This window comes from Geotrypetes seraphini, chromosome 3, assembly GCF_902459505.1.
Source record: "Geotrypetes seraphini chromosome 3, aGeoSer1.1, whole genome shotgun sequence".
Taxonomy (NCBI): Eukaryota; Metazoa; Chordata; class Amphibia; order Gymnophiona; family Dermophiidae; genus Geotrypetes; species Geotrypetes seraphini.
Window position 1 is genome coordinate 372,136,579 of NC_047086.1, and position 27,753 is coordinate 372,164,331.

General features: G+C 46.2%; 1 protein-coding gene across 3 annotated transcripts in view; it reads left to right on the forward strand.

The window, feature by feature from the left end:
* The window catches only part of TJAP1 (tight junction associated protein 1), a 98,036-nt gene extending 75,668 nt beyond the window's left edge, over positions 1 to 22,368 (forward strand). For all 3 annotated transcript variants that reach the window (XM_033938793.1, XM_033938791.1, XM_033938794.1), the window contains 3 exons: positions 14,267 to 14,374; positions 15,083 to 15,166; positions 19,074 to 22,368. In XM_033938793.1, the coding sequence (XP_033794684.1) occupies positions 14,267 to 14,374; positions 15,083 to 15,166; positions 19,074 to 20,300 (1,419 nt within the window). In that variant the 3' untranslated portion in view covers positions 20,301 to 22,368. The remainder of the gene's footprint in view (positions 1 to 14,266; positions 14,375 to 15,082; positions 15,167 to 19,073) is intronic.
* Positions 22,369 to 27,753: the final 5,385 nt, after the last annotated feature.

A 27,753-nucleotide genomic window follows, 5' to 3' on the forward strand; every position in this document is an offset into this window, starting at 1 on the left:
AACTTTCTTTTTCATCCTTCCTTCGACAAATGGCGGATGATTTGGATGTGACGTTGGACACTGGTTCTCGATATTCTAAGGAGTATCTGGACACTATGCATTTGCCTCACCCTCCAGCGGAGACACTTCGCCTTCCTCTGCATAAACTGCTTGATCAGACTTTCATGCGTTGTTTTGAGACACCGTATTCCATCCCTGCAGTTCCCAGTAAATTGGATGCTCGATACCGCATCGTCCATCACAAAGGGTTTGAAGGGGCACAACTTTCTCATCAGTCACTTCTGGTCGAGTCCTCCCTCAAACGATCTCATCCCTCCCAGGTTTACGCCTCAGTTCCACCGGGCCGTGAAGGGAGGACGATGGATAAATTTGGTAGACGTATCTACCAGAACTCGATGATGGCGACTCGAGTGCTCAATTACAATTTCTTCTTCTCTTCATATTTGGACTTCTTCTTGCCGGTGCTCCGCAAGTTCATCCCTTTTATCGATGCTCAGGCTCGATTCGAGTTTGAAGAAGTGGTGGCGACCCTTTCTCAGTTACGCCTGCAGCTGATGCAATCCTCCTACGATGCCTTCGAACTCTCGGCACGTGCTGCGGCCTGTTCGGTCGCCATGCGTCGCCTGGCATGGCTTCGTACTATTGATATGGATCCGAACCTCCAAGACAGACTTGCAAATGTGCCTTGTGCGGGGGCGGATCTGTTCGATGAGTCTATCGAGACTGTTACTAAGAAACTTTCGGACCATGAGAAGTCCTTCCAGTCTATTCTGCGGCCTAAGCCTAAGCCTCAGCAGTCTCGTCCCTCTAGGCCGCCTCTGATTTACCAGCGGCGTTATCAGCCGAGACAGACTCCTCCTGCGAGACAGCCTGCAAAGAGACAGCCTCCTCAGAAGCCTCAACAGAAGCCTCAGATGCCGGCTGCACCCAAGGCTACTCAGCCTTTTTGACTCTCTTCCAGGGAGCATAACCGACTTCATTCTGTCTCCCCCCGTTTTTCCCATCGGGGGTCGTCTCCATCATTTTTGTCATCGATGGGAGACAATCACCATGGACCTCTGGGTCCTTACCATCGTAAGAGAAGGATACTCTCTTCATTTCCAACGGGTCCCCCCGGACCACCTGCCAAGAGAGTATCCTTCCAACTCGACGCAGACCGCCCTTCTCCTCCAAGAGGCTCAGGCTCTGCTTCGGCTTCGGGCCGTCGAGCCGGTACCGTTAGATCAGCAAAACCGGGGGTTCTACTCCCGGTACTTCCTGGTCCCGAAGAAGACGGGCGATCTGCGTCCCATTTTGGACCTTCGAGTCCTCAACAAGTTTTTGGTCAAGGAGCGGTTCCGCATGCTGACCCTTGCTTCTCTCTATCCCCTCCTCGAACAGAACGATTGGTTATGCTCTCTGGACCTCAAGGAGGCCTACACTCACATCCCTATTCATCCGGCCTCCCGCAAGTTCCTCAGATTTCGGGTGGGACATCTACATCTGCAGTATCGAGTGCTGCCATTCGGCCTTTCCTCATCTCCCAGAGTCTTTACGAAGTGTCTGGTGGTGGTGGCCGCTGCACTCCGAAACATGGGTCTTCAGGTGTTTCCATACCTCGACGACTGGCTCATCAAGGCACCGTCGGCTCTAGGGGTCATTTCGGCGACCTTGACTACAATTTGTTTCCTGCAGAGTTTGGGCTTCGAGATCAACTTCCCCAAGTCACATCTTCAGCCTACCCAGTCTCTCCCCTTTATCGGGGCTGTTCTGGATACCGTTCAACTTCGAGCATTCCTCCCTCCTCAACGCATGGATGCTTTCCTTCTACTCTGCCAGTCGGTGTCTTCTCGCCTGTTCATCTCGGCGAGACACATGATGGTCCTCTTGGGCCACATGGCATCTACAGTTCATGTGACGCCTTTTGCCAGACTACATCTCAGAATTCCTCAATGGACCCTGGCATCTCAGTGGACTCAGGTGTCCGACCCGTTGTCCCGTCACATTGTGGTCACTCCTGCTCTACGGCAGTCTCTTCTCTGGTGGATGACCTCTTCGAATCTATCCAGAGGTTTGCTGTTTCATTCTCCTCCCCACCAGAAAGTTCTAACGACCGATTCATCGAACTATGCATGGGGGGCCCATCTGGATGGTCTTCGCACTCAGGGGTTCTGGACCAGTGCGGAACGACTCCATCAAATCAATCTTCTGGAGCTCAGAGCCATCTTCAATGCTCTCCAAGCTTTTCAACATCTGCTTCACGACATGGTGGTCCTTATTCGCACAGACAATCAGGTCGCCATGTATTATGTCAACAAACAAGGGGGCACGGGCTCGGCCCCTCTTTGTCAGGAAGCTCTTCGAGTCTGGGATTGGGCGGTTCGCCACAACACCTTCCTCAGAGCAGTCTACATTCAGGGGAAAGACAACGTCTTAGCAGACAAATTGAGTCGTCTTCTCCAGCCTCACGAATGGACGCTCCATTCCAAACCCCTTCATCAGATCTTTGCTCAGTGGGGAACGCCTCAGATAGACCTCTTTGCAGCCCCCCACAACTTCAAACTGCCTCAGTTTTGCTCCAGGATCTACACTCCTCTCCGCCTCAAGGCAGACGCCTTTCTACTGGAGTGGGGAATCGCTTCCTATATGCGTTTCCTCCATTTCCTCTCATTCAGAAGACTCTGGTCAAGTTGAGATCAGACCATGCCACCATGATTCTGATTGCTCCTCGGTGGCCCAGACAACCTTGGTACTCCCTTCTACTTCAACTGTGCAGCAGGGAGCCAGTACTTCTTCCAGTGTTTCCTTCACTACTTACTCAACATCAAGGTTCACTACTTCATCCCAACCTGCAGTCTCTCCACCTGACAGCTTGGTTCCTTTCAACATAACTCCTCACCAGTTCTCTCAAGCAGTGAGGGAGGTCTTGGAGGCTTCCAGGAAGCCTGCTACTCGACAATGCTATTCCCAAAAATGGACTAGATTCTCTTCCTGGTGTATTTCCAATGCCACGGAACCTCAGCGAGCTTCCCTATCTTCTGTATTGGACTATCTTCTACACCTGTCTCAGTCTGGTCTCAAGTCTACCTCTATACGAGTCCACCTGAGTGCTATTGCGGCTTTCCATCAGCCTCTACATGGGAAACTTTTGTCTGCTCATCCTGTGGTTTCCAAATTTATGAAAGGGCTTTTTCATGTCAACCCTCCTATCAAACCTCCTCCTGTGGTTTGGGATCTCAATGTTGTCCTGTCTCATCTTATGAAGCCTCCGTTTGAACCTCTCAACACGGCTCCACTTAAGTATCTCACCTGGAAGGTGGTTTTTCTGGTGGCCCTCACGTCAGCTCGTCGGGTCAGTGAGCTTCAGGCCCTAGTGGCGGATCCACCGTTCACTGTATTCCATCATGACAAGGTGGTTCTCCGTACTCATCCAAAATTCTTGCCTAAAGTGGTCTCTGAATTTCACATCAACCAATCCATCGTGCTTCCAGTGTTCTTTCCAAAGCCTCATTCTCATCCTGGGGAATCTGCTTTGCACACTCTGGACTGTAAACGTGCTCTAGCTTTCTACTTGGATCGCACTAAGCCACACAAAACTGCTCCTCAACTTTTCGTCTCCTTTGATCCAAACAAGTTGGGACGACCTGTATCGAAGCGCACCATCTCTAACTGGATGGCGGCTTGTATCTCTTCCTGCTATGCCCAGGCTGGATTATCCCTTCCCTGTAAGGTCACAGCCCATAAGGTCAGAGCAATGGCAGCCTCTGTAGCCTTCCTCAGATCGACACCGATTGAGGAGATTTGTAAGGCTGCCACTTGGTCCTCGGTTCATACATTCACCTCTCATTATTGTCTGGATACTTTCTCCAGACGGGATGGACAGTTTGGCCAAACAGTGTTACAAAATTTGTTCTCTTAAGTTGCCAACTCTCCCACCATCCCATTGGGGTTAGCTTGGAGGTCACCCACTAGTGAGAATACCTGCCTGCTTGTCCTGGGATAAAGCAATGTTACTTACCGTAACAGTTGTTATCCAGGGACAGCAGGCAGCTATTCTCACGTCCCACCCACCTCCCCTGGGTTGGCTTCTCAGGCTAGCTACCTGAACTGAGGAGACACGCCCGGTACATCGGGCGGGAAGGCACTGGCGCATGCGCGGTGCGGGCATCTCGAAACTTCTGAGTTTCTTCAAGCAAGACATGCTTGCAAGATGTCCGTATCGGGGCTCTGTCGGATGACATCACCCACTAGTGAGAATAGCTGCCTGCTGTCCCTGGATAACAACTGTTACGGTAAGTAACATTGCTTTCTTCCCTCTCTCATCCCCTGGATCATGTGCAGCATTTTTCACTATTGCCCACCAGTCCCATGTCCAACATTTCTCCTTCTATCACCCCTCTCCAGCACCATGCCACGCCTTTCCCTCTATCACTATGTCCAACATTCCTCCCCTTCAATCTCTCCAACACCATATCTAACATTTCTCCCTCTCATCCTTCTCTTCCTCATGTATCTCTTCCTCACGCCTCTCTCTATGCCCAACAGTTTTCCTCTTTCTTCCTTTCCCCATGTGCACTATCTTTCCCTTTCACTTAAACACTCATCCCCAACAATTCTCCCATTTTATCCCCTCCCTTGTGTCCCAAGTTCATGCCTCCTCCCTTCCTTCTGTGTCCTGAGTTTGTGTCTCCCCTCCCTGCCTTCCAACCTTTGTCCCAAATTCATACCCCTCACATGTCCCAACGCGCTCCTCCTCCCCCCTCCCACACTCTTTTCTCCCTTGTTCAGGGCCGTCCAGCCTCTGCTGAAGCCAGATCAGTGTCCCCTGCAAATGCGTGTCCATCTACCTTCTGGCTTGGCTGCTCCTTATCCTCAGCGCCAGCTGCACTTGTTTGCCTAGGTGGCTTTTGCACGCTGCATGCTTCTGACCCGGTTCTGGGTTAGCCTCGTGCAGCATGCAAGAGCTACTGTGCGCTGTCCCGGCAAACAAGTGCAGCTGGTGCTGAAGATAAGGAGCAGCCAAGCCGGATGGAAGATGGACACGCACTTGCAGGAGAAACTAATTCTTCAGGGACCAGCAGGAAATTTTTGCGGAGACACTAATTCTTTATGGACTGGCAGGAAAGTTTTGCAGACCAGCGGTTGAAGAATACTGCTCTAGAGAACTCAGGTGGAAGATCTTGCTACCCATATTAGAGTTCTTCTTAGATTTACTTTGTTGGCAGATTTGCCTTTTCCCAGATATGTGTTTCGGAAGAAGGACCAGTGACTTCTGACTTCTCAGGCTTTGGGAAGCTTAGGAATTTTTTGTTAATATACTATGTTAAAGCTAGACTGATAGCTGGCAAAGAGGCATAATATACCTGCTGGACTGGTGGATAGGTCTGAAGGAAAGGAAATTTAACAGGTAATTTTACATTTCATCTTCTCTCACTGACACCTTGGGCAAGTTACTTCACCCTCCACTGATTGAAATACATAGTAGATAACAGCAGATAAAGAGCATCGTAGCCCATCCAGTCAGTCCAGTAAGGTAGATCGCATTGTAACTCTTGTTCTCCAAGGACAAGCAAGTATAGTATTCTCACATGTGAATGATTGTTATGCACGGAACCCGGTACAGATATTACCAAGTGCACTGTCACTGTAAATCTTTAGGCATTGCCCATTTACTGTGCATGTGTTGGTGCCTTCCCATCCTGATGTTGGCTCATAGAACCATAGTTTTTTTCATTTTGCACAGAGCTGAGAACATAATAAGTGCCTCTGCTGGGTCAGACCAGAGGTCCATCGTGCCCAGCAGTCTGCTCGTGCGGCGGCCCATCAGGTCTAGGGCCTGCTGTCACACCTGCCCAGCTCCTGTTCACGGCAGCGAGCTGGAACACTGTGACTGTTCTTGTCCATACGTGTACCCTTTAACCAAGGTACCCTTCAGGCCTTCTTAGGCGTCTGCCTGAGGTATAATATCAGATTCCCTGACATTACCAAAAGAAAAGCAGGCAAGGGAAAAGAAACTCACACACCTCAAAATCCAGTATAATAGAATAATCAAACAAAGGTTTTATTATGTTCACTGGTTGCATTGAACAAAAGGAAAAATGCTTCAGCTTAGCAGACCTCAAAACAAGCACTCAAAACTATGAGGCAAAACACAAGCTGTTCAAACAGAGCAAAACTTTTAAAGAAATCCAGTGTCCAGGTTTTTGGGTGTGTCCCATCTTAACCTACAGTTCCACAGCCTCTGGACTTTGTTAGCACACCTATAAACAGTCCTGTTCACCAGAGCAGTTTGGATTTAGAAACTTTCACTGAGCTGCTTCAGCTCCAGCAGCTGTGTCATTTCACAGGCATGAAACATTCAGAACAGAAACAAACTTTAACCCAAAAATTGTGCAACAAAAACCTGGCCAGCATGTCACCTGGTTTTCACAACCTAACGTGGCTTATCACATACTGTAGTTCTGTAAAACGTATTCTCTTCTTTAGCACAGAATTCACAAGATCCGTGCAGGCTCTCAGCACAGCTCCCTGCTGTGACTTGCAAGTAATTAATTATGCACAGCTGTGAGGAAGAACGCTGCTCAGCTTGGCTGCTAGCAGAGAGAACAAAAAAAAATGCCAAAACATTTGCTAGCTTTACAACTAAAGCTTTCAAGCAGCAATTCACAGTTCCTTATCAGCAGGGAGAGAACTACAACTCCCCTTTAAACTATCACTGGCATAACTGGTAGCTTCACACTGTGGACACAGGCAATACACATCCCCTTACTGCTTATCTATGTCCATGGACACCTCCTCCGGTCCTACCAGACTCTCCTGGATTTCCATGGGTTCCCCTGGGGTACCTTCCTCACTCCCTGGGTCAGCGGTAAGCTCTTCTGTGTCCAACATTTGCCAGTCTTGGTTCAGCTCCTCAGCATTCCATTGAGGAGGAGAGGGTTCTCCACCGAGCACACCCTGAAGCCTCCTCGGCTCCTCCTTCTGACTCTCTCTCAGCTGCTCTCTTTTAACCCCCTCTAATTCTCCCCTCCCTGCTGTAGAGTGAGAAGGGAGAGAAAAAACTCTGCAGCTTTGCCTGTCTCAGTCGCAGCTTTCTGTGCTGAGACTGGCCTTCTGGGAGCTGTAGTTTCTTAGCTCCTGGGATAGTCCAAGTGAAGTCAGCTTTCCATATTCTGCAGGGCCAACCTGACCAGCTCTCCTGCCTCGGGGACTACCTACCTTCTTCACCACTGTGTCAAAGCTAGGGATAGCGCTAGATTTGTCACACTGCGTAGTAGTCTTCTATATGTACCCCTCTATCCCTTCAATCCTTTTTTTTTTTTTCTACCTTATCTATATCCTTCTAACTGTACCCTTCTTCATCCTATATCTTCCCTATCTATATCCCTCAATAACTTCTTCTTTCAAGAATATATCCAATTTCTCTTTGAAACCCTGTAAAGTACTCTGTCCTATTACACCCTCCGGAAGTGCATTCCGGGTATCCACCACCCTCTGAGTGAAGAAGTACTTCCTGGCATTGGTTCTAAACCTGTCCCCTTTTAGTTTCTCCGAGTGCCCCCTTGTTATTTTAGTTCCCCGTAGGCTGAAGAATCTGTCCCTCTCCACATTCTCAATGCCCTTCATGATCTTATATGTCTCTATCATGTCTCCTCTGAGTCTCCGCTTTTCCAGGGAGAAGAGCCCCAGTTTCTCTAGCCTGTCTGCGTATGAAAGGTTTTCCATACCCTTTATCATACGTGTAGCTCTTCTCTGGACCCTCTCAAGTATCGCCATATCCTTCTTCAGGTACCGCGACCAGTACTGAACACAGTACTCCAGATTGCTCGATACAGCGGCAGGATAACTTCCTTCGTTCTGGTCGTAATACCCTTCTTGATGATACCCAACATTCTGTTTGCTTTCCTTGACGCTGCTGCGCATTGTGCTGATGGTTTCATTGTGGTGTCCACCAGCACTCCCAAGTCCCTTTCAAGGTTACTCTCCCCCAGTACCAACCCCCCATTTTGTAGCAGAATCTCGGGTTCTTTTTCCCCACATGCATGACCTTGCATTTCTCCACATTGAAGCTCATCTGCCATTTGTTGGCCCACTCCTCCAGCTTGTTCAGATCCCTTTGTAATTCTTCGCAGTCCTCTACTTTTCCTACCCTGCTACAGAGTTTGGTGTCATCCGCAAATTTTATAACTTCACACTTCGTCCCTTTTTCTAGGTCATTAATAAAACATTGAATAAAGCTGTGTCTTCAGTTTTTAGCGCATCTAATGTTTGACCCAACCTTCTTTCAACTTATTTGATTCAATATTTGAGAGATGGGTCTCTTGTATAAAGCATATATCTGCATCTTGCCTTTTTAAAAATAGTAAAGCTTTTTTCCTTTATTATATGATTAAGACCATTAACATTCAAAGATAAAATTTTAATATCCATTTAATTGTTAAAGTATCTTTTTTCCTAAGTATGAACTTTGAATAATTGTTTTTATTAACTTATCCCAATATATTAAATATTTTATTATGTCCCCATCCCTATCCTTACCCATCCCTTTATTAAATATTACCCTCCCTTTCCCTCCCTCATATAAATACGAAAACTTGGATACGCATACTGAGGTTAGGTATAATTAACTCCCACAAGCTATTTCACTATTCTATTGTATTTACTACAATTATTTTTCCTGTCTATTAATTCTTAGTATAAAATCTCAGATTTCATATCTGTATTATAGGATATGTAAGAGAATTTTATCTATATTTATTTATTTATAATTTGTTCTCTATTTTGTTTTATTTTAATCTATATATATATATATATATATATATATATATATATATATATTTCTGAATATATATGAATCTTAAATACACATATATATAAATATATGAAAATTTTTAAGGCAATAACCATGAGTAACTTCTAATCAATATAATACCAGTGTTATCATTTCAAAGTAATAAAACAAGAAATGCAGCAATGGTTGCCAGGAATAAGTCTTGTTAAGATTCCAAAAGCTGGCCAATATTAACCAAGTAGATATATGAAATCTATGGGATTAGATAATTTGATACAATCCTGCAATTTGATAGATATTTGGCGAATACTTCATTTTAATGGACGGGAATTTTCTTTCTGTTCTCATGTTCATAATTCTTTTTCAAGATTGGAAGGGAGGGAGGGATGGGGGATTATTATATTCAATAAGAATTATATAAATTTAGATTTTTGACATAATATTATAAATTTATATAATATTGAGTTTTTAAAGAAATGTTAAATTTAAAATTAATATGTGAATTAATCAAGTGTGTATATTCAAATTTCTAATGAATCTATTTAAAACACTTGTTGTAACATAAGAAAATGAATAAAGATTCAAAACCAAAAAAAAATAATTTATTGTTTTTTTATTGTGTTCAATATTTTACCCAACTTTTGGTTCTTTTTTTCAACTTTTCCCTTAGTCCTTTATCCCTCCTGGGAGCATCAACTGTTTTCAGCATTCTAGTTAGTCGAGCTCTCCGGGCCATTGAGCCCTTCAATTTAAGTGTTGACCGTTTTTCCCGTCCATGTCAAAGAGGGTACAGAGTGGCTTTAAGAAATGTTCTTGATGTAATCAGACCATTTCAGGCTCAAGATCTTGAATATCGGGACATTTGCTATGACCTGTGTCTCCGTATGCAAAAGAGGACACTGAAAGCCCAAAACCTCAGTTCGAAAAACCTTTTTGGTACTACATTGGCATCAACCAAGCATGGCAGGGGGGGGGGGGAGGAAGGAGGAGGACGACTCATAACCTGACACCCAGCCTCTTATGACTCAGGCATCAACATCAGCACCATGTGCATTGACACTGCAACCAGAGCTTTGGGCATCATGCTCCTTACAGAGGCAGGACTCTACATCATCTTCATCTGTGCCTTGAGCACTGAGGGCCACAGCAAGTAAGAAACATACGAAGCATAACATTCTTCCCCTTCTAGGCATGGCACTACGTCCTGCCAAGTATCTATTTCTCTGATGCAAAATAAGCATTGACACACTGAAAACCTCTCCCCTTCCATCTAACTGATGTCTTCTCAGAAGTGTGCTTTGACATCGAGGTCTCTTACTTTTTGACGTCAGGCACAGCAGACTGCTTCCATTTTGATTCATGTGGTACTTGACCCGGGCTGTGCTCAGACAAGAGCTTTTGGGGTTACTACAGATGCAACCTTTACAGGTGTTAAAGGCTTCAATGCCTGCTTCAAGCCAGCCCAAGGATGCATCAAAGCATTGATGAGGATGAGGTCACCCACCCCTGCTTGACTTTGAGCATTGGGATCGGCATGGACCCATTCAATGCATGCATCGTCGTCAGCAGAGGAGTTGTCTACATCTCATTGAACTACACCTCACTGCAAAGTCAACACTCCTCTTGACTCCTCAAAGTACTCCCTACAAGGTGACTCGGATATCTCCAACTGCTCAGATGAGGATTTGTCAGAATATTCAGCAAATGAATCCTATGGCATACCTTTTGATCCTTCTCCACCTCAAAAGGTATAAGTCTTCACCAGAGAGCATATCTTTTAATGGCTTTATAAGGCATCTGGGTCAAGCTCTTCCCATTAAAATGGAAACAGCAGAAGAACCCGTTTACTCTGAATGACTAGATGAAAAGATTTCCTACTCAACCTTTTCTTCCATCTCTGATGGAGGTCAAGGAATAACAATGAGTTTAAAACATCAAGGCCTTAATGGGGGATTTTAGTGATCTGCTAACTGGCAGAGTCCAACCCAAGAATCTCTCTGAACTACAGGACCATAAAAGTCCATCCAGCACCTTCCTCATGTTCTAAATTACTGGAGTTCCCATTGAAGCCCTCCCCAACCCATCATAAACCGAATTGTCATATACAGGACACAGACTGTGATTGTCCCATGCTTTTTTTTTTTTTTTTTAAGTCTGTCACTGTTTGTTTTCCTCTCCACCATCTCCTTTGGAAGGGCATTCAAGGCATCAACCACCCTCTCCTTGAAAAAAAATTCATAACATTACTCCTAAGTCTCTACCTCGCAAACTCAATTTATGTCCTCCTAGTTTTACCATTTTCCCTTTTCTGAAAAAGATTTGGTTCTATATTAATACTTTGCAAGTATTTAACCATCTGTATCATATCACTCCTATCCTTCCTTTCCTCTAGAGCATTGTCTTGCAAACTTTCCGGCCGGCGGCACACTAAATCCAGTGCCCCAGCTGGAAGGCACCCTGAAGTGCAAGGGAAGCTATGCGATAACGTCATGCACGGAGACCCATCTGGCTGTGACCCGCTTCGGTGGAGGGATCTGGGAGGTGCAAGGAGAGTAGGGGAGAGACTGGCTAGGAGGATAGTCATCTGCGCTGGCTGACTTCCTACAGGACATGTCTCAGGCACGTCCTATAGGCAATCAGCCAGCGTGGACGATTCTCCTCGCCAGTGTATTGCGGCACACCTGAAATCTCAGGAGGCACACTGGTGTGCCACAGCACACAGTTTGCGATACACTGCTCTAGAGTATACATATTCAGGCCTTCCAGTCTCTTCTTGTATGTCTTTTGGCTCAAACCCCCTACCATTTTTGTCGCCTTCCTCTGGACCACTTCAAATCTTCTTATATCTTTAGCCAGATTTGGTCTCCAAAACTGAATATAATACTCGAAGTGGGGCCTCACCAACGACTGTACAGCAACACCTCCTTTCTTCTGCTGGTTACGCCTCTCTCTATACAGTCTAACATCCTTTTGGCTATAGCTACTGCCTTGTCACACTGTTTGGTCACCTTCAGATCCTCAGACACTATGCTCTGGGTCTTGTGTCGATGCCAGCGGCAGTCAGTTATTAGTTTAACACCTTGCTTGGCTGTGTCATTAACTACCTTCATTGTGTTGACAAACTGTTCAGCAATATGGAAGTTTGGGTTTTCAGACCATCTGTCCACTGGCTTTACCAACCATTCATTGGTACTACCAAGAGCATGAAATAGGAAATGTGATTCAGGTCCAACCAAGTCTCCCAGTTACCAACTCAAGAAGATATTGAATGCTTGAGTGTTTTGAACACTGTTGGTAGATGACTACACCAAAGTGTACTTGTTTAGCTATTAGTGAAGTATGTTAAATTTCTGTTATTTTCCACAATAAAGTGCAGATATTGAAGGTTTATTTAATACTGCTAGATTTATTTTTTTTTTTTTTTGCATTAAAAGGGCTGTCACTCACTGGGGAGTCGATTCTGAGCGGTTTTCAAAGACATCTGTAAAGGGTTATTTTCAAATAGCGCAAATATTGAGATGAAACTATATATAAGCAATTTAGTTCATTTCTAATATAGTGTATAGTACTCTGGATTAGGTATTGAGGTTTATGCCTGTTATGGTATGTGCAGAATTAACCCATTTGGAGGCCTTACATGTTTTAGCCAGTTGATATGTTTTTGGCTGCTCTCACATTTTTTTATTGTTGATAACTAGCCAAAGTTAGTTAGTCCCATCTGTGAAGCTCATTGTGCTTCTCAGAGAGAAGGTAACAAATGAGAGGAACACAGTTATTCACATAACTTTGTATGGTCAGGATTTGCTAGAAAGTTCTGGAAGAATCCCTAATGCTGGCCTGAGACAAGTCATGTGACCTATATGTGCTGGAAACCAAAGACCCTTTCCTGTCTTGACAGTTAAGAATTTGCACCCATTGGGTTCAATTCAACTCATATTTTTCTCTGAACAAATGTTTTTTGTTCTGATTAACTGTTGTAAAATTTATGGCTGTTCTTTCTCTTTCTCTCTCTCTTCCTTTCTCTTATGCTGGCATTTGCTGTGGGTATTCTCAGGATCTAAGCAGTTGCATTGTTTTCTTTTTGGCTTGTGGTTTCCCTTGTATTATTGTGAATCAAATGTGTATATGTGCTGCTTCCTCTGACCTGAGCCACCTTCATAGGAAGTACTGCTCCCCTCAGAGGAGGAACATCGGTGATCTCCAATGAGTGCTTCAGCTTTCCTATTTATTCACTTTCATAACTGCTTTCCATATGCAGTCTCGCCCATTTTCATCTAGAAGCTATTTCCAAATTGCTTTTTAGAAACACAAACTTCTAGCATTCATATATAGGCACTTAAGTGTGTTTGTTCTTATTTGTATTAATATCCTTTAAAGATGCTTCATTTCAAGCCATGCTTTTCTGAGCAAGTGCTGCCTTCAACCCAGCAACATTCTTTTATAGATATTAGAGCAAACACACTGTTAATTCAACCCAGCAAACCCTCTCCTCTGCAACCTAACTTACCTTCCCTGGGCAAAGCAATACTTCTGCAGCTTAAGATAAAACAAGCCTTCGAGTATTTCATATTCTCACATATGAGCAGTGTGGCTTCTGCTGTTTTTCCATCACTCTGAACCACTTAGCCTTGCTTTGCTATCTATTTATCTGTGCTTCTATAATGTCACCCCTCTACCAGTTCATCTATGATTCAGGAAACAGTGGTGATTGTCTTCTCTATGGTAGGGATGATGCAGGGTATGATACTCTGCATGTTTTATATTTGGGGATTGGGGGTTGCTGGGAGACTTTCAACAAGCATTTTTCAGGGCCCCACCTACATATATGCACCCTACACCAGCATCCTGCTGCCTGCTTGACTCTTGGCAAGTACACTGCCTCACAAGCTAACCCTTGGTGTATTCTAAGAACATTATGACACTGTAAATACCAGTTCCCAGGCCATATACAAACTTATTGGATCCCCCCGCAACTCGCTACTGTGTATCATTTGGCAAATCAAAGATATATTAAGAAATGTTTATCAAAACAGTAAAACAATGAACAAGAAAAAGATTTTAATCTGTAAACAACCAACAGGTAACAATAACAAGGATCTGTATAGTTATGACTACTAGACAAATTCCACTGTAGTCGATGCTGGTGCTAGTGCATGGGGAGGTATAGGATAGTGTGCCCTCACTAGTATGTGCAGAGCATTACACACCTGAGCTCGGATCTGCTTCCTCTACGCTCTAGTTTTGAAACGTTCTGGGCTGTGATGACATTGCAAAATGTTTGTAATACTGGGAAACATGCTGTTCAAGCCTCAGTTTGAATTGGTGCAAAGAAAAGCTTTCCCTGCTGAGCTAGGGGGTGGGCATCTGATCAGAATGCATATACCCTTGGTTTCACCATAATGGTGGGGGGAGACAATGTAGGGTGTGATGGCCTATATGGGGTAGGAAGGAGGCAATGCAGGGTGTAACAGCCTGCCTGTCTGTTCTGTGCTTTAGATTAAAAAGACCGAGATGGACAAGAAGACTCTGGACTGGGAGATAGTGGAGCTCACAAATAAGCTGCTGGACGCCAAGACCACCATTGACAAACTGGAGGAGCTGAACGTATGTGTCCCTTATGAACAGTTCATGCTAATAAAGTACCTAACTTAATCTCAACCCACTAGTCTATCCCTGCCATCTGGACCCCCTGCCTCCACTTAACTTTCCTAGCCCTCGCCTTTAATATAACCTCCTCTACCCACTGCCTTCTGACTACTGTTCAGAACAACCCGACATCCTCATCCTTTTTGTCATTGCTGTTTTGACTGCTGCCATACAACCTTCCCTATCCCTTACTTCTTCCCATGATCCCTACCTAACCGTCTCGCTTCACCAGTTTCACTGCTAAGTCAACACCGAAGATAATGTTCCTACCCACTGCCACCATCTCTGCTCCCCAATCCCTTGGTGTAACTATCTCAACATACATTCTGTTGTTTGTACCTAGACATCTGCACACTTTTCAGCCCCGCTCCCTGGAATAAATCTATCAATCCCTGCTTCCCACTCCTCCCATGAGTGCTATCCAGAAACCTACATAACCACCTCATTATGTTTTTTTCTAATCTTCCTGCCCTCCAGCACTGTCACAGGTGATTAGGTCCCTAGCTGACAGGTTGGAAAGGTCATGCTTATCACTGCTACCTGGACCCCACTCCAGGTAGCAGTGATACGTTATTGAGTCTGTATACTATGCCCCATGTGGAACCATGTTGTCCTTAGGTTGGTTGGTCTCTATTTAGACTCTTCTGATTGTCATACCTTTTGCAGGAGCGATATCGTCGAGACTGTAATTTGGCTGTGCAGCTCCTTAAGTGCAACAAATCCCATTTCAGGAACCATAAGTTTGCCGATGTGAGTAGCAAGCCAATTTTCTCCTATTTACTTTTTCTCCAAATCTCCGTGTTCACTGATTTCTTAAACTTCAATTTTTTTCACAAAATGCAGAGCAAAGGCCTGAAGCATGAGCAAGATTGGTGCTAAGTCAACCTTCCTTTCATCTATTTATAATTGTATGATAGGGGGAATGTAGCTAAAGCACTTGAATTGGGGACGGATTCCTGAGGGATAAAGGGATCGTGGGATACTGAGAGAGGTGCTGGGATGTAACACAGGTATAGAAAGCCAACAGGTCGTGCATGTGCAAGACCGGAGGGTTAGGACTACGATGGGAAGATAGGACTTAAATGAGAAACCAAGGTGGCAAGGGAGCCCCTTCTGGTGATGCAGACAGGTCGTGACCTGTTTGGGCCGCCGCGGGAGCGGACTGCCGGGCAGGATGGACCTATGGTCTGACCCGGCGGAGGCACTGCTTATGTTCTTATGTTCTTATCGTGGATGACTGCTTGAGCTGTGAGCTCCTTCTGCTCCCTCCACATCTTAAATAATTTAGCAACTCAGCTGTTGATATTCAGTACCCTGAAGTATGTTGAATCATGGCCTGATGACCTCCAAAAAGAAGATTGTTTATCTGCAGGAGAATTTGTTCCCTGCTTTCAAATTCAAGTGGGACTTTTGCATGAGTTCTTCAGGTGCTATGCTTGATCTGTCATGCAATGGCACATGGTACTGACTGAGACAGCTGTGGTATGGGGATCTTATTTGACTGAAGGTAGGAGATCCTATATCATTTCAGAGGAAGAAAAGACACATTAAATTTAATTCTGAAGGGGGAAGGTCATTTCATCCTCAGGAATGATAAGGGATCTTCTACTGTCAGCTTTTTGAAATCCCCATACCATTTCAGTCTTGGCCAGTACTGTGGGTTGAAGCATAATAGATCCAATTTGGTACCAGGAGAACTCGTACAGTGAAGGAGTAGTGAATGAGGAAAAAATTTGACCTGGTGAAGTCCAGAGATTAAGGCATATGTAGCATGACTGCTGCCATGATTTCAGACCTTTGTGGGAACATTACTGAGCTTAGGAAGCATGTTCTGAAGAGCACACTGAGACACTAGACAATGTGATTGGCAACATTGAACACATTTGGACTTAGAAAATATTACTGCCACTTCAAAGCAATCTCCAAATTCACACTCTGAAACTCTATGGAATCTCAAATTGTTGCACCTACTTGTGAGTAGCCAGAAGAGGATCCTCACATTAAAGCAGACTGAGCCCATCATGTCTTAGACCTACTAGAACAAATTTGACCTGTTCTCACAATTTTGGTGTGGCTTCTAAGATTAAAAATCTGTTTTATTGCTTGGGATCTGGGTTGGCCACTGTTGGAAATGGGATGCTGGGCTTGATGGACCTTTGGTCTGTCCCAGTATGGCAATTCTTATGTTTTTAAAGATACAAAATCTATAATCTGGCAGTCTGTTTGAGGATCATTCTTCTACCATGTTGCGTATGTGTAGCAATTTTGCATGTAATGGCTAAACTCTGGAGTGAGAACATCAGGCATCACTGGCTATCCCCATTTGGCCTGGCTTTTACAATGCAAGGAGGAACAACAGAATACACATGAGAGAGGAAGCGCTGAAAGCATTGCAAGAAGGAAAAAACTATGTCTTACTTATATTCTTTCCTTGAGCCTTTCGCTCTTTCTCCTGATCAGATTGTGTGTTTATGCCCTTCTATTGGCAAATGGAGACTGAGATCCTCTTGTTTGAGGATGTTAACTTTTATGGGGTCCTATGCAGTCCACTGCCAGCCAGTATCACTATAACAAATCAATATAACATTACAGTCTTGCCTTTGTGAAAGGATAAGGAATAACTTATCTCTGATCCATATTAGGTTTGATGGTGGCTTTCCTGGAAGTTGTCCCCTGGGCAGGAGTGCTTATGTGAACACTCCAGGACTTTCTCCTTTCCAGGTGGTCTCCCAAAGGCACTCCCTACAGAAGCGGCTCCCCTGGTCTTTGGGGGCAAGACACAGCTTACACTGGTGGCTCCAAGGGGATGCCTTGTTGAGGAGTATGCTCCTCAGAATCTCCTTTTGGGTGACCTTCATGACCAATGCCAGCCTGAGCGGCTGAGGAACCCACTGCTGTAGTTGCCCTCTTCAGAGCAACTGTACTCTGTCATAAGAACATAAGAATAGCCTTACTGGGTCAGACCAATTGTCCATCAAGCCCAGTAGCCCATTCTCATGGTGGCTAATCCAGGTCCCTAGTACCTGGCCAAAACCCAAGGAGGAGCATTCCATGCTACCGATCCAAGGCAAGCAGTGGCTTCCCCCATGTCTTTCTCAATAACAGACTATGGACTTTTTCTCCAGGAAATTGTCCAAACCTTTCTTAAAACCCGCTACGCTATCCACTCTTACCACAACCTCTGGCAAATCATTCCAGAGCTTAACTATTTCCTGAGTGAAAAAAAATTTGCTCCTATTGGTTTTAAAAGTATTTCCCTGTAACTTCATCAAGTGTCCCCCTAGTCTTTGTAATTTTTAATGGAGTGAAAAATCGATCCACTTGTACCTGTTCTACTCCACTCAGTATTTTGTAGACTTCAATCGTTTCTCTCCTCAGCCGGCTGTCGAAGAGCAAGTGGTCCATAAATCTTCTGGAATTGAGCCATTCATTTGACGTAGGAGTTGCAATCTTTCCCTATACCTGCAGGCACAGATGTTGTTCCAGTGGGCAGAAGTTCCCTTACAAGCCCTCTCGGCTACCTATGTGGCAGGAGTAGAGAACATCCAGGCCAGTTTTTCTCAGCAAACAGACTTGTGTCCGAGAAAGGGGCTGGTGATCCTGGCAGTTCCGGACTAGCCTCATTGGCCTTGGTATATGGATGTGGTATGCCTCCGAAGAGGCAGATCTCTCAGGCTGCTGGTTCATCCCGGGTCCAGTTTCTATAGAAAATCCAGAATGCTTTGGCTCTTGAGCGCACGACCCTAACTCCTATTGTCTCCCCCCGCTGCCTCCGATCGCCTCCCTCCAAGTCCCGAGGCTGGGTTTTTTTCTATGCCAATGAGCAATTCTGAGGGAGGGGGGGCCTGGGAAAAAAGACGTGGATAATCGAAACCGCAAACATCGAAACCGCGAATAGGGAGGGGGATGTGTACTAAAAAAACCCCACAACCACAGATAAAGTATTCTTTACCCCCAGAAATGGCTTTGAAAATCACTGTAAAGCTGGAGTTTGCTGTCTAGTGGCTAATCTGCTTACCAGGAGGGCAGGTCCATCAGCCCTGATAGTACTCTGACACACTCATGAAAAGATTAAAGCTCTGCTTCCACCTTTTTCCTACCATTTCTCCCCTACCATCTGTAACTTCCTTTACGTATTTCATCTACATAGTTGTTCTTCATGTGCCCTTTTTCATTTATATTCCGCTGTGCTACTGGGATTCACCTTGGCAGAACATATGACATTTATCTTGAGAGTTGTACAACTGTTGTTTTTTTAAAGCAACACTTCCCATGAACAATTTTTTTTCTTCTGCATTTTGTGTGTACTTTCCTTCTGTTTAGATACAGCCCCCTGCACTATGAACTCATCTCTCCTGCATGGTTCTAGCATAAAGCTCCTATTTCTTAGGTGTGGGTATACGATGGGGTTACTTTATGATGCAATATCTTTTTTTATTACTTTCTGAGCCAGCATAAACCACCTTAGTTCTAGAATGAGAGAGGGAAGCTGTGAACCACTGTGCAGGAGAGAGGAGGAAGGTGGTTTCTGTGTCAGTGGCTGGGGTACTGTGATGTCTGAATGTTTACACTTTGAAAAACATCTCCCTTCCCCAACCTGGTAACTCTGTCAACCTTCATGGAATTAACTCTTCTGCTGGTTTCTCTTTCTTGATAGCTTCCATATGAGCTTCAGGAGCTGGTTAGCAAGCACCTGCAGGGATCTGTTGACCAGTCCAGCTCAGAACAAGACCCAGCCACTGGCCTCGCATCTTCTCACATCGTGCCCACCTCTGTCATTGCCAAGGTTCTGGAGAAGCCTGAATCACTAATCCTCAACTCGGCCAAGTCAAGCAGCAGCAGTGGTCCTGTACCAGAGGATGTTTTTGTTCATGTGGACATGAGTAGTGGTGCAACTGATGCTACTGTGCCACCAGAATCTAAGGGGGAAGATAGCAGCATAGGGGAAGGTGAAGAGAGACCGAAGCATCATAACAGGAATTTAAAGCAGCAGAAGAGCTTGGATAGTGTCCCTGATGAGCCCCCAACATTTGAGAAGCTGAACCCATACCCTCCTCCACCCCCACCTCACACTATGTACCCTGGGCGTAAAGTCATAGAGTTCTCGGATGACAAAGTGAGGATACCAAAGAACAGCCCACTGCCGAACTGCACTTATGCCACTCGGCAGGCTATCTCCTTGAGTCTGGTTCAAGGTGAGGATGAGGCAGGTGACCGGCAACACACCCTTTCTGGCAGCCCTGCTTCCTCCAGCTGCTCGCCTAGGCCCAGCCCGGTCCATGGTTCTAGGAGTGAACCCAATTCCTCACACAGTAGTCCCCCACAAGGCCCCAGCACCTTCACCAGCTCAGCAAGCTCTGAGGAGGATTTGCTGGCCAACTGGCAAAGGATGTTTGTGGACAGAGCACCACCTACTTCAGACGGGGTACTGGCCAACCGTACATCTTTCAGCCATGAGACAGTTCAAGAACTGCAGCGCTGTTTGAGCAGGTCATTGCAGGATCTTGGTACTACCATCACCACCTACTCTGACAGTGAAGAGTTTGCACAGAGGGACTCTAGTGCTGACTTAGACAGCACAGAGCTGCAGCTAAGCAAGAGCCACTTACCCAATGAGTATGAGGAAGACTTCTCTCATGATGAGACCCAGGCCCTGTTGCTTACCTCTGAGGAAGAAGGTGGCATCAAAGAATATCTTGGTGAGGGACTCATGGAGAAAGAGAAGCTACTCTCTAGTAGTATTTGTGCCCAGGAGGAGACAGGATTTTGTGAGAAACCTCGTGGAAGTCGACCACATCGCAGCCCCAAGAGAATGGGAGTACACCACCTCCACCGGAAAGACAGCCTGACCCGGGCACAAGAGCAAGGAAATGTGCTGCTCTAGATCTGAAAGCAGAATCATCATAATCATTTCCAAGGCGAGAGCTATACAGTGTTATACTAGCATACATGCAGCCTGTCAGACAGTCCTAGCCCGCAGTCCTCAAATCACACTCACTGTTTGGTAAGGATCCTGTTAATCTAGCTTCCCAGAGCCTTATGTGAGTGGCCTGGTAGCAATACCTCAGCATGAGTGTGAACACAACTTGGTTTATTGTTTTGGTAGCCAGGCCTCAGCACACATACTTCTGCCACCCAAATTTCTTCCTACCCTGACCAAGAGTTGAGACCTAAGCGCATACATGGTCTGGCTGAGAGTCCCAGAAGCCAGGGCTGAAAACAAATTCACACGTGCCCCCTCTTCCGGCCAAGAACCATGGGAACCTGGCTCCAGTGCATAGCACCAAGTCAGCTGTACCGACACTAGTGTAGGCAGTTTTTTGCCTGCATCAGGGCTTCAATTCAAGCAGAACTCTCCCATGGTTGGAGAAAGCTGTAGTTGCAGCCCACCACCACCTTTTTCACAGCGGGTGTACATCCCCTGTGTACCTGCAGCCTGTCTGCTGTGTGCTGGTAACAAAAGCATTAATATTTGTCATGTGGGCATTCTATTTTGTTTTTGCCCAGTGTTTAACTTTTGTTCATGTGCTAATGACAGTGGTTCCGGTACTTCAGTGTTTCTTGGAGTGGCCAGAGGCAGCCAAGAAACTGAAGTATGTCAATTCCCTGACTGATGCACATGTGACAGCTGCTAAGAATCTCTGGAAGCAGAGAGATGTCTAATGAGAAACCACAAGCCTTGGCCCACAGTAGACTGTTCAATGGTGCTGGTTGGGGGGAACTGCTAGAATTTTTTCTGCTGTGCATGTACGTATGCATATGTGTCCTGCATATTTTTTGTGTGTTCTGTCTCGCTGCGTGGCTACTGACTTCTCTTGTCCCTGGCTTTGTTTTAAAATGAAGAAGCAAATCCCAGGTCAGGTAGATGATACCCAGTAGTGTCTAAATTTCCAGAGGTCCCTGCTAGCTTTCTGCCTGTCTCTCCAGCTGCTAATAGTTTATAGTCAGTCCACTTTCATTTAGATGTTGTCTTTCTGTACCTCACATCATAAAATTTGATATTTTTGTATTTCTTGGTTTTATGTACCTCACTGTAGATATCTGCCATGGTTTCTTAGTGGATGTGACGGTGACCCCAGTTTTGTTGTGCAGGTCATCAGGGGAGTTCAAGTTGAACTAAGATGAGGAGAGCACCAGCAAGGATGTAGGAAAAGTAGAGAATGACAGGGTGACAAAATTCATCACCGTTCCCAACCCCGCGGATAACTGCGGGAAACCATCTTCATGTCATTCTTTAAAGAGAGAGGGAAGAATCAGAGTATGAATGGCCACAACCACTGACCCACAAGCTTTGCTTTGAAGAATGCTGGTGTAGAAGGACTGAGGTTGAAATAGACACTAGAAAATGACATGAGATTATTTCCCACGGTGATGAATTTTGTCATCGTGGCATTCTCTAAGGAAAAGGCTAGCAATGCCAGTGAGCATCACATTCTGTGTTTGTTTTGTAAAGGGACAGCATGGGGCAAGCAATTCCTCTAATGCTGCAAAGTTTAAGCTGTCTGCCTGCCATGCCTCTACTATGTAATGTACTAGACCTAGATAAGGTGAGCATGAGGAGCTGAAGTCTAGTCTCCTGTGCCTTTAGTGATGGCAATACTTAGGGTCTCCTCTCGGTAGCCATCATTGTCGTGCACAAGCACAATTAGGTGCATTTCTCTCCCTGATATCATTAGTGCAATCAGCTTTCAAGTGAAAAGAGGGAGGCTTTTCCTGAGTCCCCTAATAGGTTAGGTTCTGCAGGACAGTATAAAAGGTGCTGTATGAGGTATTTTGCATTGATTAATTCTAGGGTATCTTCTTACATTTAGAAGAAATTGATGGACTGTTTTTCTAGGTTTTCTCTTTTATTGTCTGATTTCCTGAGAGTTGGAACTAGGTGCTCTCCCTAGTACTCTTTTGGTATAAAGGTATCATGCTGTTATCCCAGGACAAGCAGGCAGCATATTCTTGACTGATGGGTGACGGCACCGACGGAGCCCCGGTACGGACAATTTTAGAGTGATTGCACTCTAAGAACTTGGAAAGTTCTAACAGGCCGCACCGCGCACGCGCCTTCCCGCCCGACAGAGGCGCATGGTCCCCAGTTTCTTAGTTTCCGCGGAGCTAAGAAGACGCACTTTCAACGGCTGTTGAAAATTTTTTCTCAAACGCCTTCCCGCTCGCGTAAACCTTTTCGGTATTTTATTCCTTTTCTTCTTTAAAAAAAAAAAAAAGATAAAGAATTTTTCTTTCTTTTTTCTCATTTTTTCGGGTTCGCCCCGGCGGGGCCTGCTGCCACCATCGAGGCCTCGGCCTTCGATTTGGCAGAAGCCGTTTTTACGTTCATGCCCCCCCAACCCGGTTTTAAGAAGTGCCAGCGGTGCTCAAGGCCCATTTCTCTTACCGACCCGCACAACTGGTGCCTACAGTGCCTCGGTCCTGACCATCGAGCGTCCACCTGCACCCGCTGTGCCACTCTGAAAAAGAGAACTCTAAAAAACCGCCAGATTCAACAGCGGTTGTTGTTTGGTACCGAGATGTCTGATTCGGCGTCACCGACCCCGACTTCGGCCCCGACGCAGTCGGCACCTACCTCTTCAACACCGCGCCGGCGTCGCATCCCTCAGGTAAGCCGGCTAAGAAGCCTTCCCCGCTGGAGCGTCCTCCGGTCTCAGTGGCAGCGAGCCAAATCCTGCCGACCTCGAGGCGCCCGCGGAAGCGCTCCGCTCTGATTGAGGTTAGCCCTTTGACCTCGGGTTCCTCTTCGGAGTGTAGAGCGGCACCAAAGGTACCGCAGAAGAAAAAAGCGGTACCGGTGCCTTCGCTGGACGAGCGAATTGCCGCCGTCCTGCAAGTATAGCTCAAAGAGCAATTGCAGCAGCTCCTGCCTGCTCTTCTGACACCGAGCCTTCCAGTCCCGGTCCGGCCTGAGCTACCGGTACCGACAGTGGAGCAGCCTCTTTTATCGGTATCCACTTTGTCGGTACCGGTACATACAGCTTCCTCGGCGTCCATGCCAATTTTAGCGCCGGAACCGAGGTCTTTGCACCAGGCGGTGCAAACTTCGGCACCGGCACACCCCATAACATCTCCCGGTACCATTTCTCAGAGGTCTGGTAAGTCGACTCACAAAACTCGACACCTTGAGCCCTCCACACCGGAGTCACGGGACCGTAGCTTTCAAGTGAGGGACCCTGATCTGTGGGGTGATTCAGAGGAGCCTTTCCTCTCTGAGGGAGAGTGTTCGTCAGGGGACGAGGATCCTTCTGGTTTAGATCTGTCCTCCAAACCTGATGCAACTTCTTTCACCTCTTTTCTTAAAGAGTTGTGCGACTCTCTCTCTATTCCCTTGGAGGCTGAATCCAAAAAATCCAAGGCATTTCTTGATGCACTGGACTTCGACCAGCCTCCAAGGGAATTCTTAAAATTACCTCTCCATGATATTTTGCGAGAGACTTTCTATAAAAATCTGGAGACACCTCTGACCATTCCAGGAGCTCCCCGCAAACTTGACTCCTTATATAAGGTCATACCTATTCCTAGCTTTGACAAACCGCAACTCCCCCGAGTCTTTACTAGTGGAATCTACTTTAAAGAAATCCACGGGGGCTAGTGTGTACGCCTCTGTCCCTCCTGGCAGAGAAGGTAAGGCCATGGATAAGTTTGGCAAAAGGTTGTATCAGAATGCGATGCTAGCCAATAGATCTGGGAACTATGCTTTCCATTTTTCATTCTACCTTAAGCATCTCATTCAAACTTTGTCAACTTTTGAGAAATACCTTCCTGACCGTAAAAAATCTGCCTTTCGCCAAACTTCTTCATCGCTTTTACAACTTCGTAAGTTCATGGTCAGATCAATCTATGATACCTTTGAGCTGACCTCTAGGGCCACGGCTATGTCAGTGGCCATGCGGCGACTGGCCTGGCTTAAGAGTTTCAGAACTCGATGTCAATCACCAAGATCGCCTGGCCAATGCACCTTGCTTAGGGGATGAGCTGTTTGGAGAATCTATGGACTCCACTACCCAAAAGCTCTCAGCTCATGAGACTCTGTGGGACACTCTCCTTAAAACGAAAAAGAAGACCCCCACCTACCAGGCCTTTTCGCCAGCAGTCTGCCTATCAGCATAGATTTGTGGCTCGTCCTTTACCACAGGCCCCGCAACAACCCAGGCGTCAGAGGCAACAACAGAGGCAAGCTGCTCGACCAGCACAGCAGCAACAACAGGTGAAGCCTCCCCCTTCACAAAAATCCACTCAACCCTTTTGACTTAGTTCTCCAGGACATAGCCAGTCTCCATCCTGCTGCCCTCCTTCCGCAGCCCATAGGAGGACGCCTTACTCTTTTCATAAGCCGTTGGGAAACCATCACCTCGGATCAGTGGGTCCTCAACATCATCCGCCACGGCTACTCTCTCAACTTTCAGACTCTTCCTGCCCAAAGTCCGCCAAGAGAGTCTGCTTTGAACACTCCTCACGTTTCACTCCTTCTTCAGGAGGTTCAATCCCTCCTCCTTCTGAACGCCATAGAGGAATTTCCTCTAGATCAAAAGGGGCAGGGATTCTACTCCCGTTATTTTCTAGTCCCCCAAAAAACAGGAGATCTCAGACCCATTCTAGATCTTCGCGATCTCAACAAATGCTTGGTCAAAGAGAAATTCAGAATGCTCTCTTTGGCCACTCTTTACCCTCTTCTCAATCAAGGCGACTGGCTATGTTCCCTCGATCTCAAAGAAGCATACACTCACATATCGATCAATCTGGCCTCCAGACAGTACCTACGCTTCATGATCAATCGTTGTCATTACCAGTACAAGGTACTACCCTTCGGTCTTGCCTCCTCTCCAAGAGTGTTTACCAAATGTCTGATTGTGGTGGCTGCTTTTCTACGTTCCCACCACCTTCAGGTATTTCCTTACCTGGACGATTGGTTGATAAAGGCCAATTCATCTCAGACAGTACTCCAGGCCACCAACCAGACCATACTATTTCTACGTTTGCTGGGGTTCGAGATCAATCTACCCAAATCTCATCTCATCCCCACTCAGAGACTTCAATTCATTGGAGCAGTCTTAGACACAGTCCTCATGAGAGCGTTTCTGCCGTCCAACCGTCTTCAAACGCTTCAATCTCTATGTCAGCAGGTGCTTCCACAACGTTCCATCTCTGCCAAGCAAATGATGATACTCTTGGGTCACATGGCCTCCACAGTTCATGTCACCCCACTTGCACGTCTTCACCTGCGCACTCCTCAATGGACCCTAGCTACCCAGTGGTCCCAAGCGATGGATCCTTGCTCACGTCACATATCTGTAACATCATCTCTTCGTCAGTCTCTACAATGGTGGTTGATATCCTCAAATCTCTCCAGAGGTCTTCCATTCCATCTACTTCCCCATCAACTTGTCATCACCACCGACGCCTCCCCTTATGCCTGGGGAGCTCATTTGAACGAGTTCCAAACTCAAGGACTTTGGACAGCTCAGAAAATGAAGCATCACATCAATTTCCTGGAACTCAGAGCAATGTTTTATGCCCTCAAGGCCTTCCAGCATCTTCTCTTTCCTCAAGTCCTCCTGCTGTGCACAGACAATCAAGTTGCGATGTACTACATCAACAAGCAGGGTGGGACAGGCTCTCGCCTCTTGTGCCAAGAAGCCCAGAAGATTTGGGCTTGGGCCACAGATCACCATCTATTCCTGAAAGCTATCTACATTCAGGGAGAACAGAATTCCTTGGCGGACAAGCTCAGCAGAATTCTCCAGCCTCACGAGTGGACACTCGATCCTTTGACTCTGCAGTCCATCTTCGCTCAGTGGGACACTCCTCAGATAGACCTCTTTGCAGCTCCTCACAATCACCAGCTGCCCCTCTTTTGCCCCAGACTCTACTCTCCTCACCGTCTGACAGTGGATGCATTTCTCCTCGATTGGTCCAATCTGTTCCTGTACGCTTTCCCTCCTCTGCCTCTCATGTTAAGGACCTTGTTCAAGCTCAAGAGGGAACGAGCCACCATGATTCTGATTGCTCCACGGTGGCCCAGGCAACATTGGTTCTCCCTTCTACTTCAACTCAGTTCCAGGGAACCCTTTCTTCTTCCACTGTTTCCTTCGCTGCTTACACAACAGCAGGAGACCATTCTACATCCCAACCTCCAGTCTCTGCACCTGACAGCTTGGTATCTCTCGGGCTGACTTTGACTGATACTCTTTTGTCTCAGCCCGTTCGCTCCATTCTGGACGCATCCAGGAAACCGGCCACTCTGCAATGTTACCTTCAGAAGTGGACTCGATTTTCTTTCTGGTGCCTTCTCCATCATTTTGATCCCACTTCCCTCGCAGTGGAGACGTTCTTGGATTATCTTCTTTCTTTGTCTGACTCTGGCCTCAAGTCTACTTCCATCAGAGTCCACCTCAGTGCTATTGCTGCTTTTCATGAGCCAGTCCAGGGAAAACTCCTCTCAGCTCATCCCTTGGTGTCCAGATTCATGCGGGGTCTTTTCTATGTGAAACCACCTCTTAAAGCCCCTCCTGTTGTCTGGGACCTCAATGTAGTTCTTTCCGCCTTAATGAAGCCTCCATTTGAACCTTTGGCTACCGCTTCTTTCAAGTTTCTCACTTGGAAGGTCCTTTTTCTTATTGCTCTTACCTCTGCCAGGAGGGTCAGTGAGCTACATGCACTAGTTGCGGATCCACCTTTTACAGTCTTCTATCATGACAAGGTGGTTCTGCGTACACATCCAAAGTTTCTCTCTAAGGTTGTCTCGGAATTCCATCTCAACCAATCCATTGTTCTGCCTGTCTTCTTTCCGAAACCTCACTCTCATTCTGGAGAACAGGCTCTGCATACTTTGGACTGTAAGCGGGCTCTAGCTTACTATTTAGAGCGTACTAAGCCCCACAGATCATCTCCCCAACTCTTTCTGTCCTTTGATCCGAATAAATTAGGACGTCCTGTTACTAAACGTACGTTGTCAAATTGGCTTGCAGCGTGCATTTCTTTTTGTTATGCTCAGTCTGGACTGACACTGGAAGGTTCTGTCACGGCCCATAGAGTTAGAGCTATGGCAGCATCTGTAGCTTTCCTCCGTTCCACGCCTATTGAGGAAATCTGCAAGGCTGCTACATGGTCCTCAGTTCACACTTTTACATCTCACTATTGTCTGGATGCATTCTCCAGACGGGATGGACACTTCGGCCAATCTGTTTTGCAAAATTTGTTTTCCTAATGGCCAACCTTCCCTCCATCCCTCTTTTTGTTAGCTTGGAGGTCACCCATCAGTCAAGAATATGCTGCCTGCTTGTCCTGGGATAAAGCACAGTTACTTAACAGGTGTTATCCAGGGACAGCAGGCA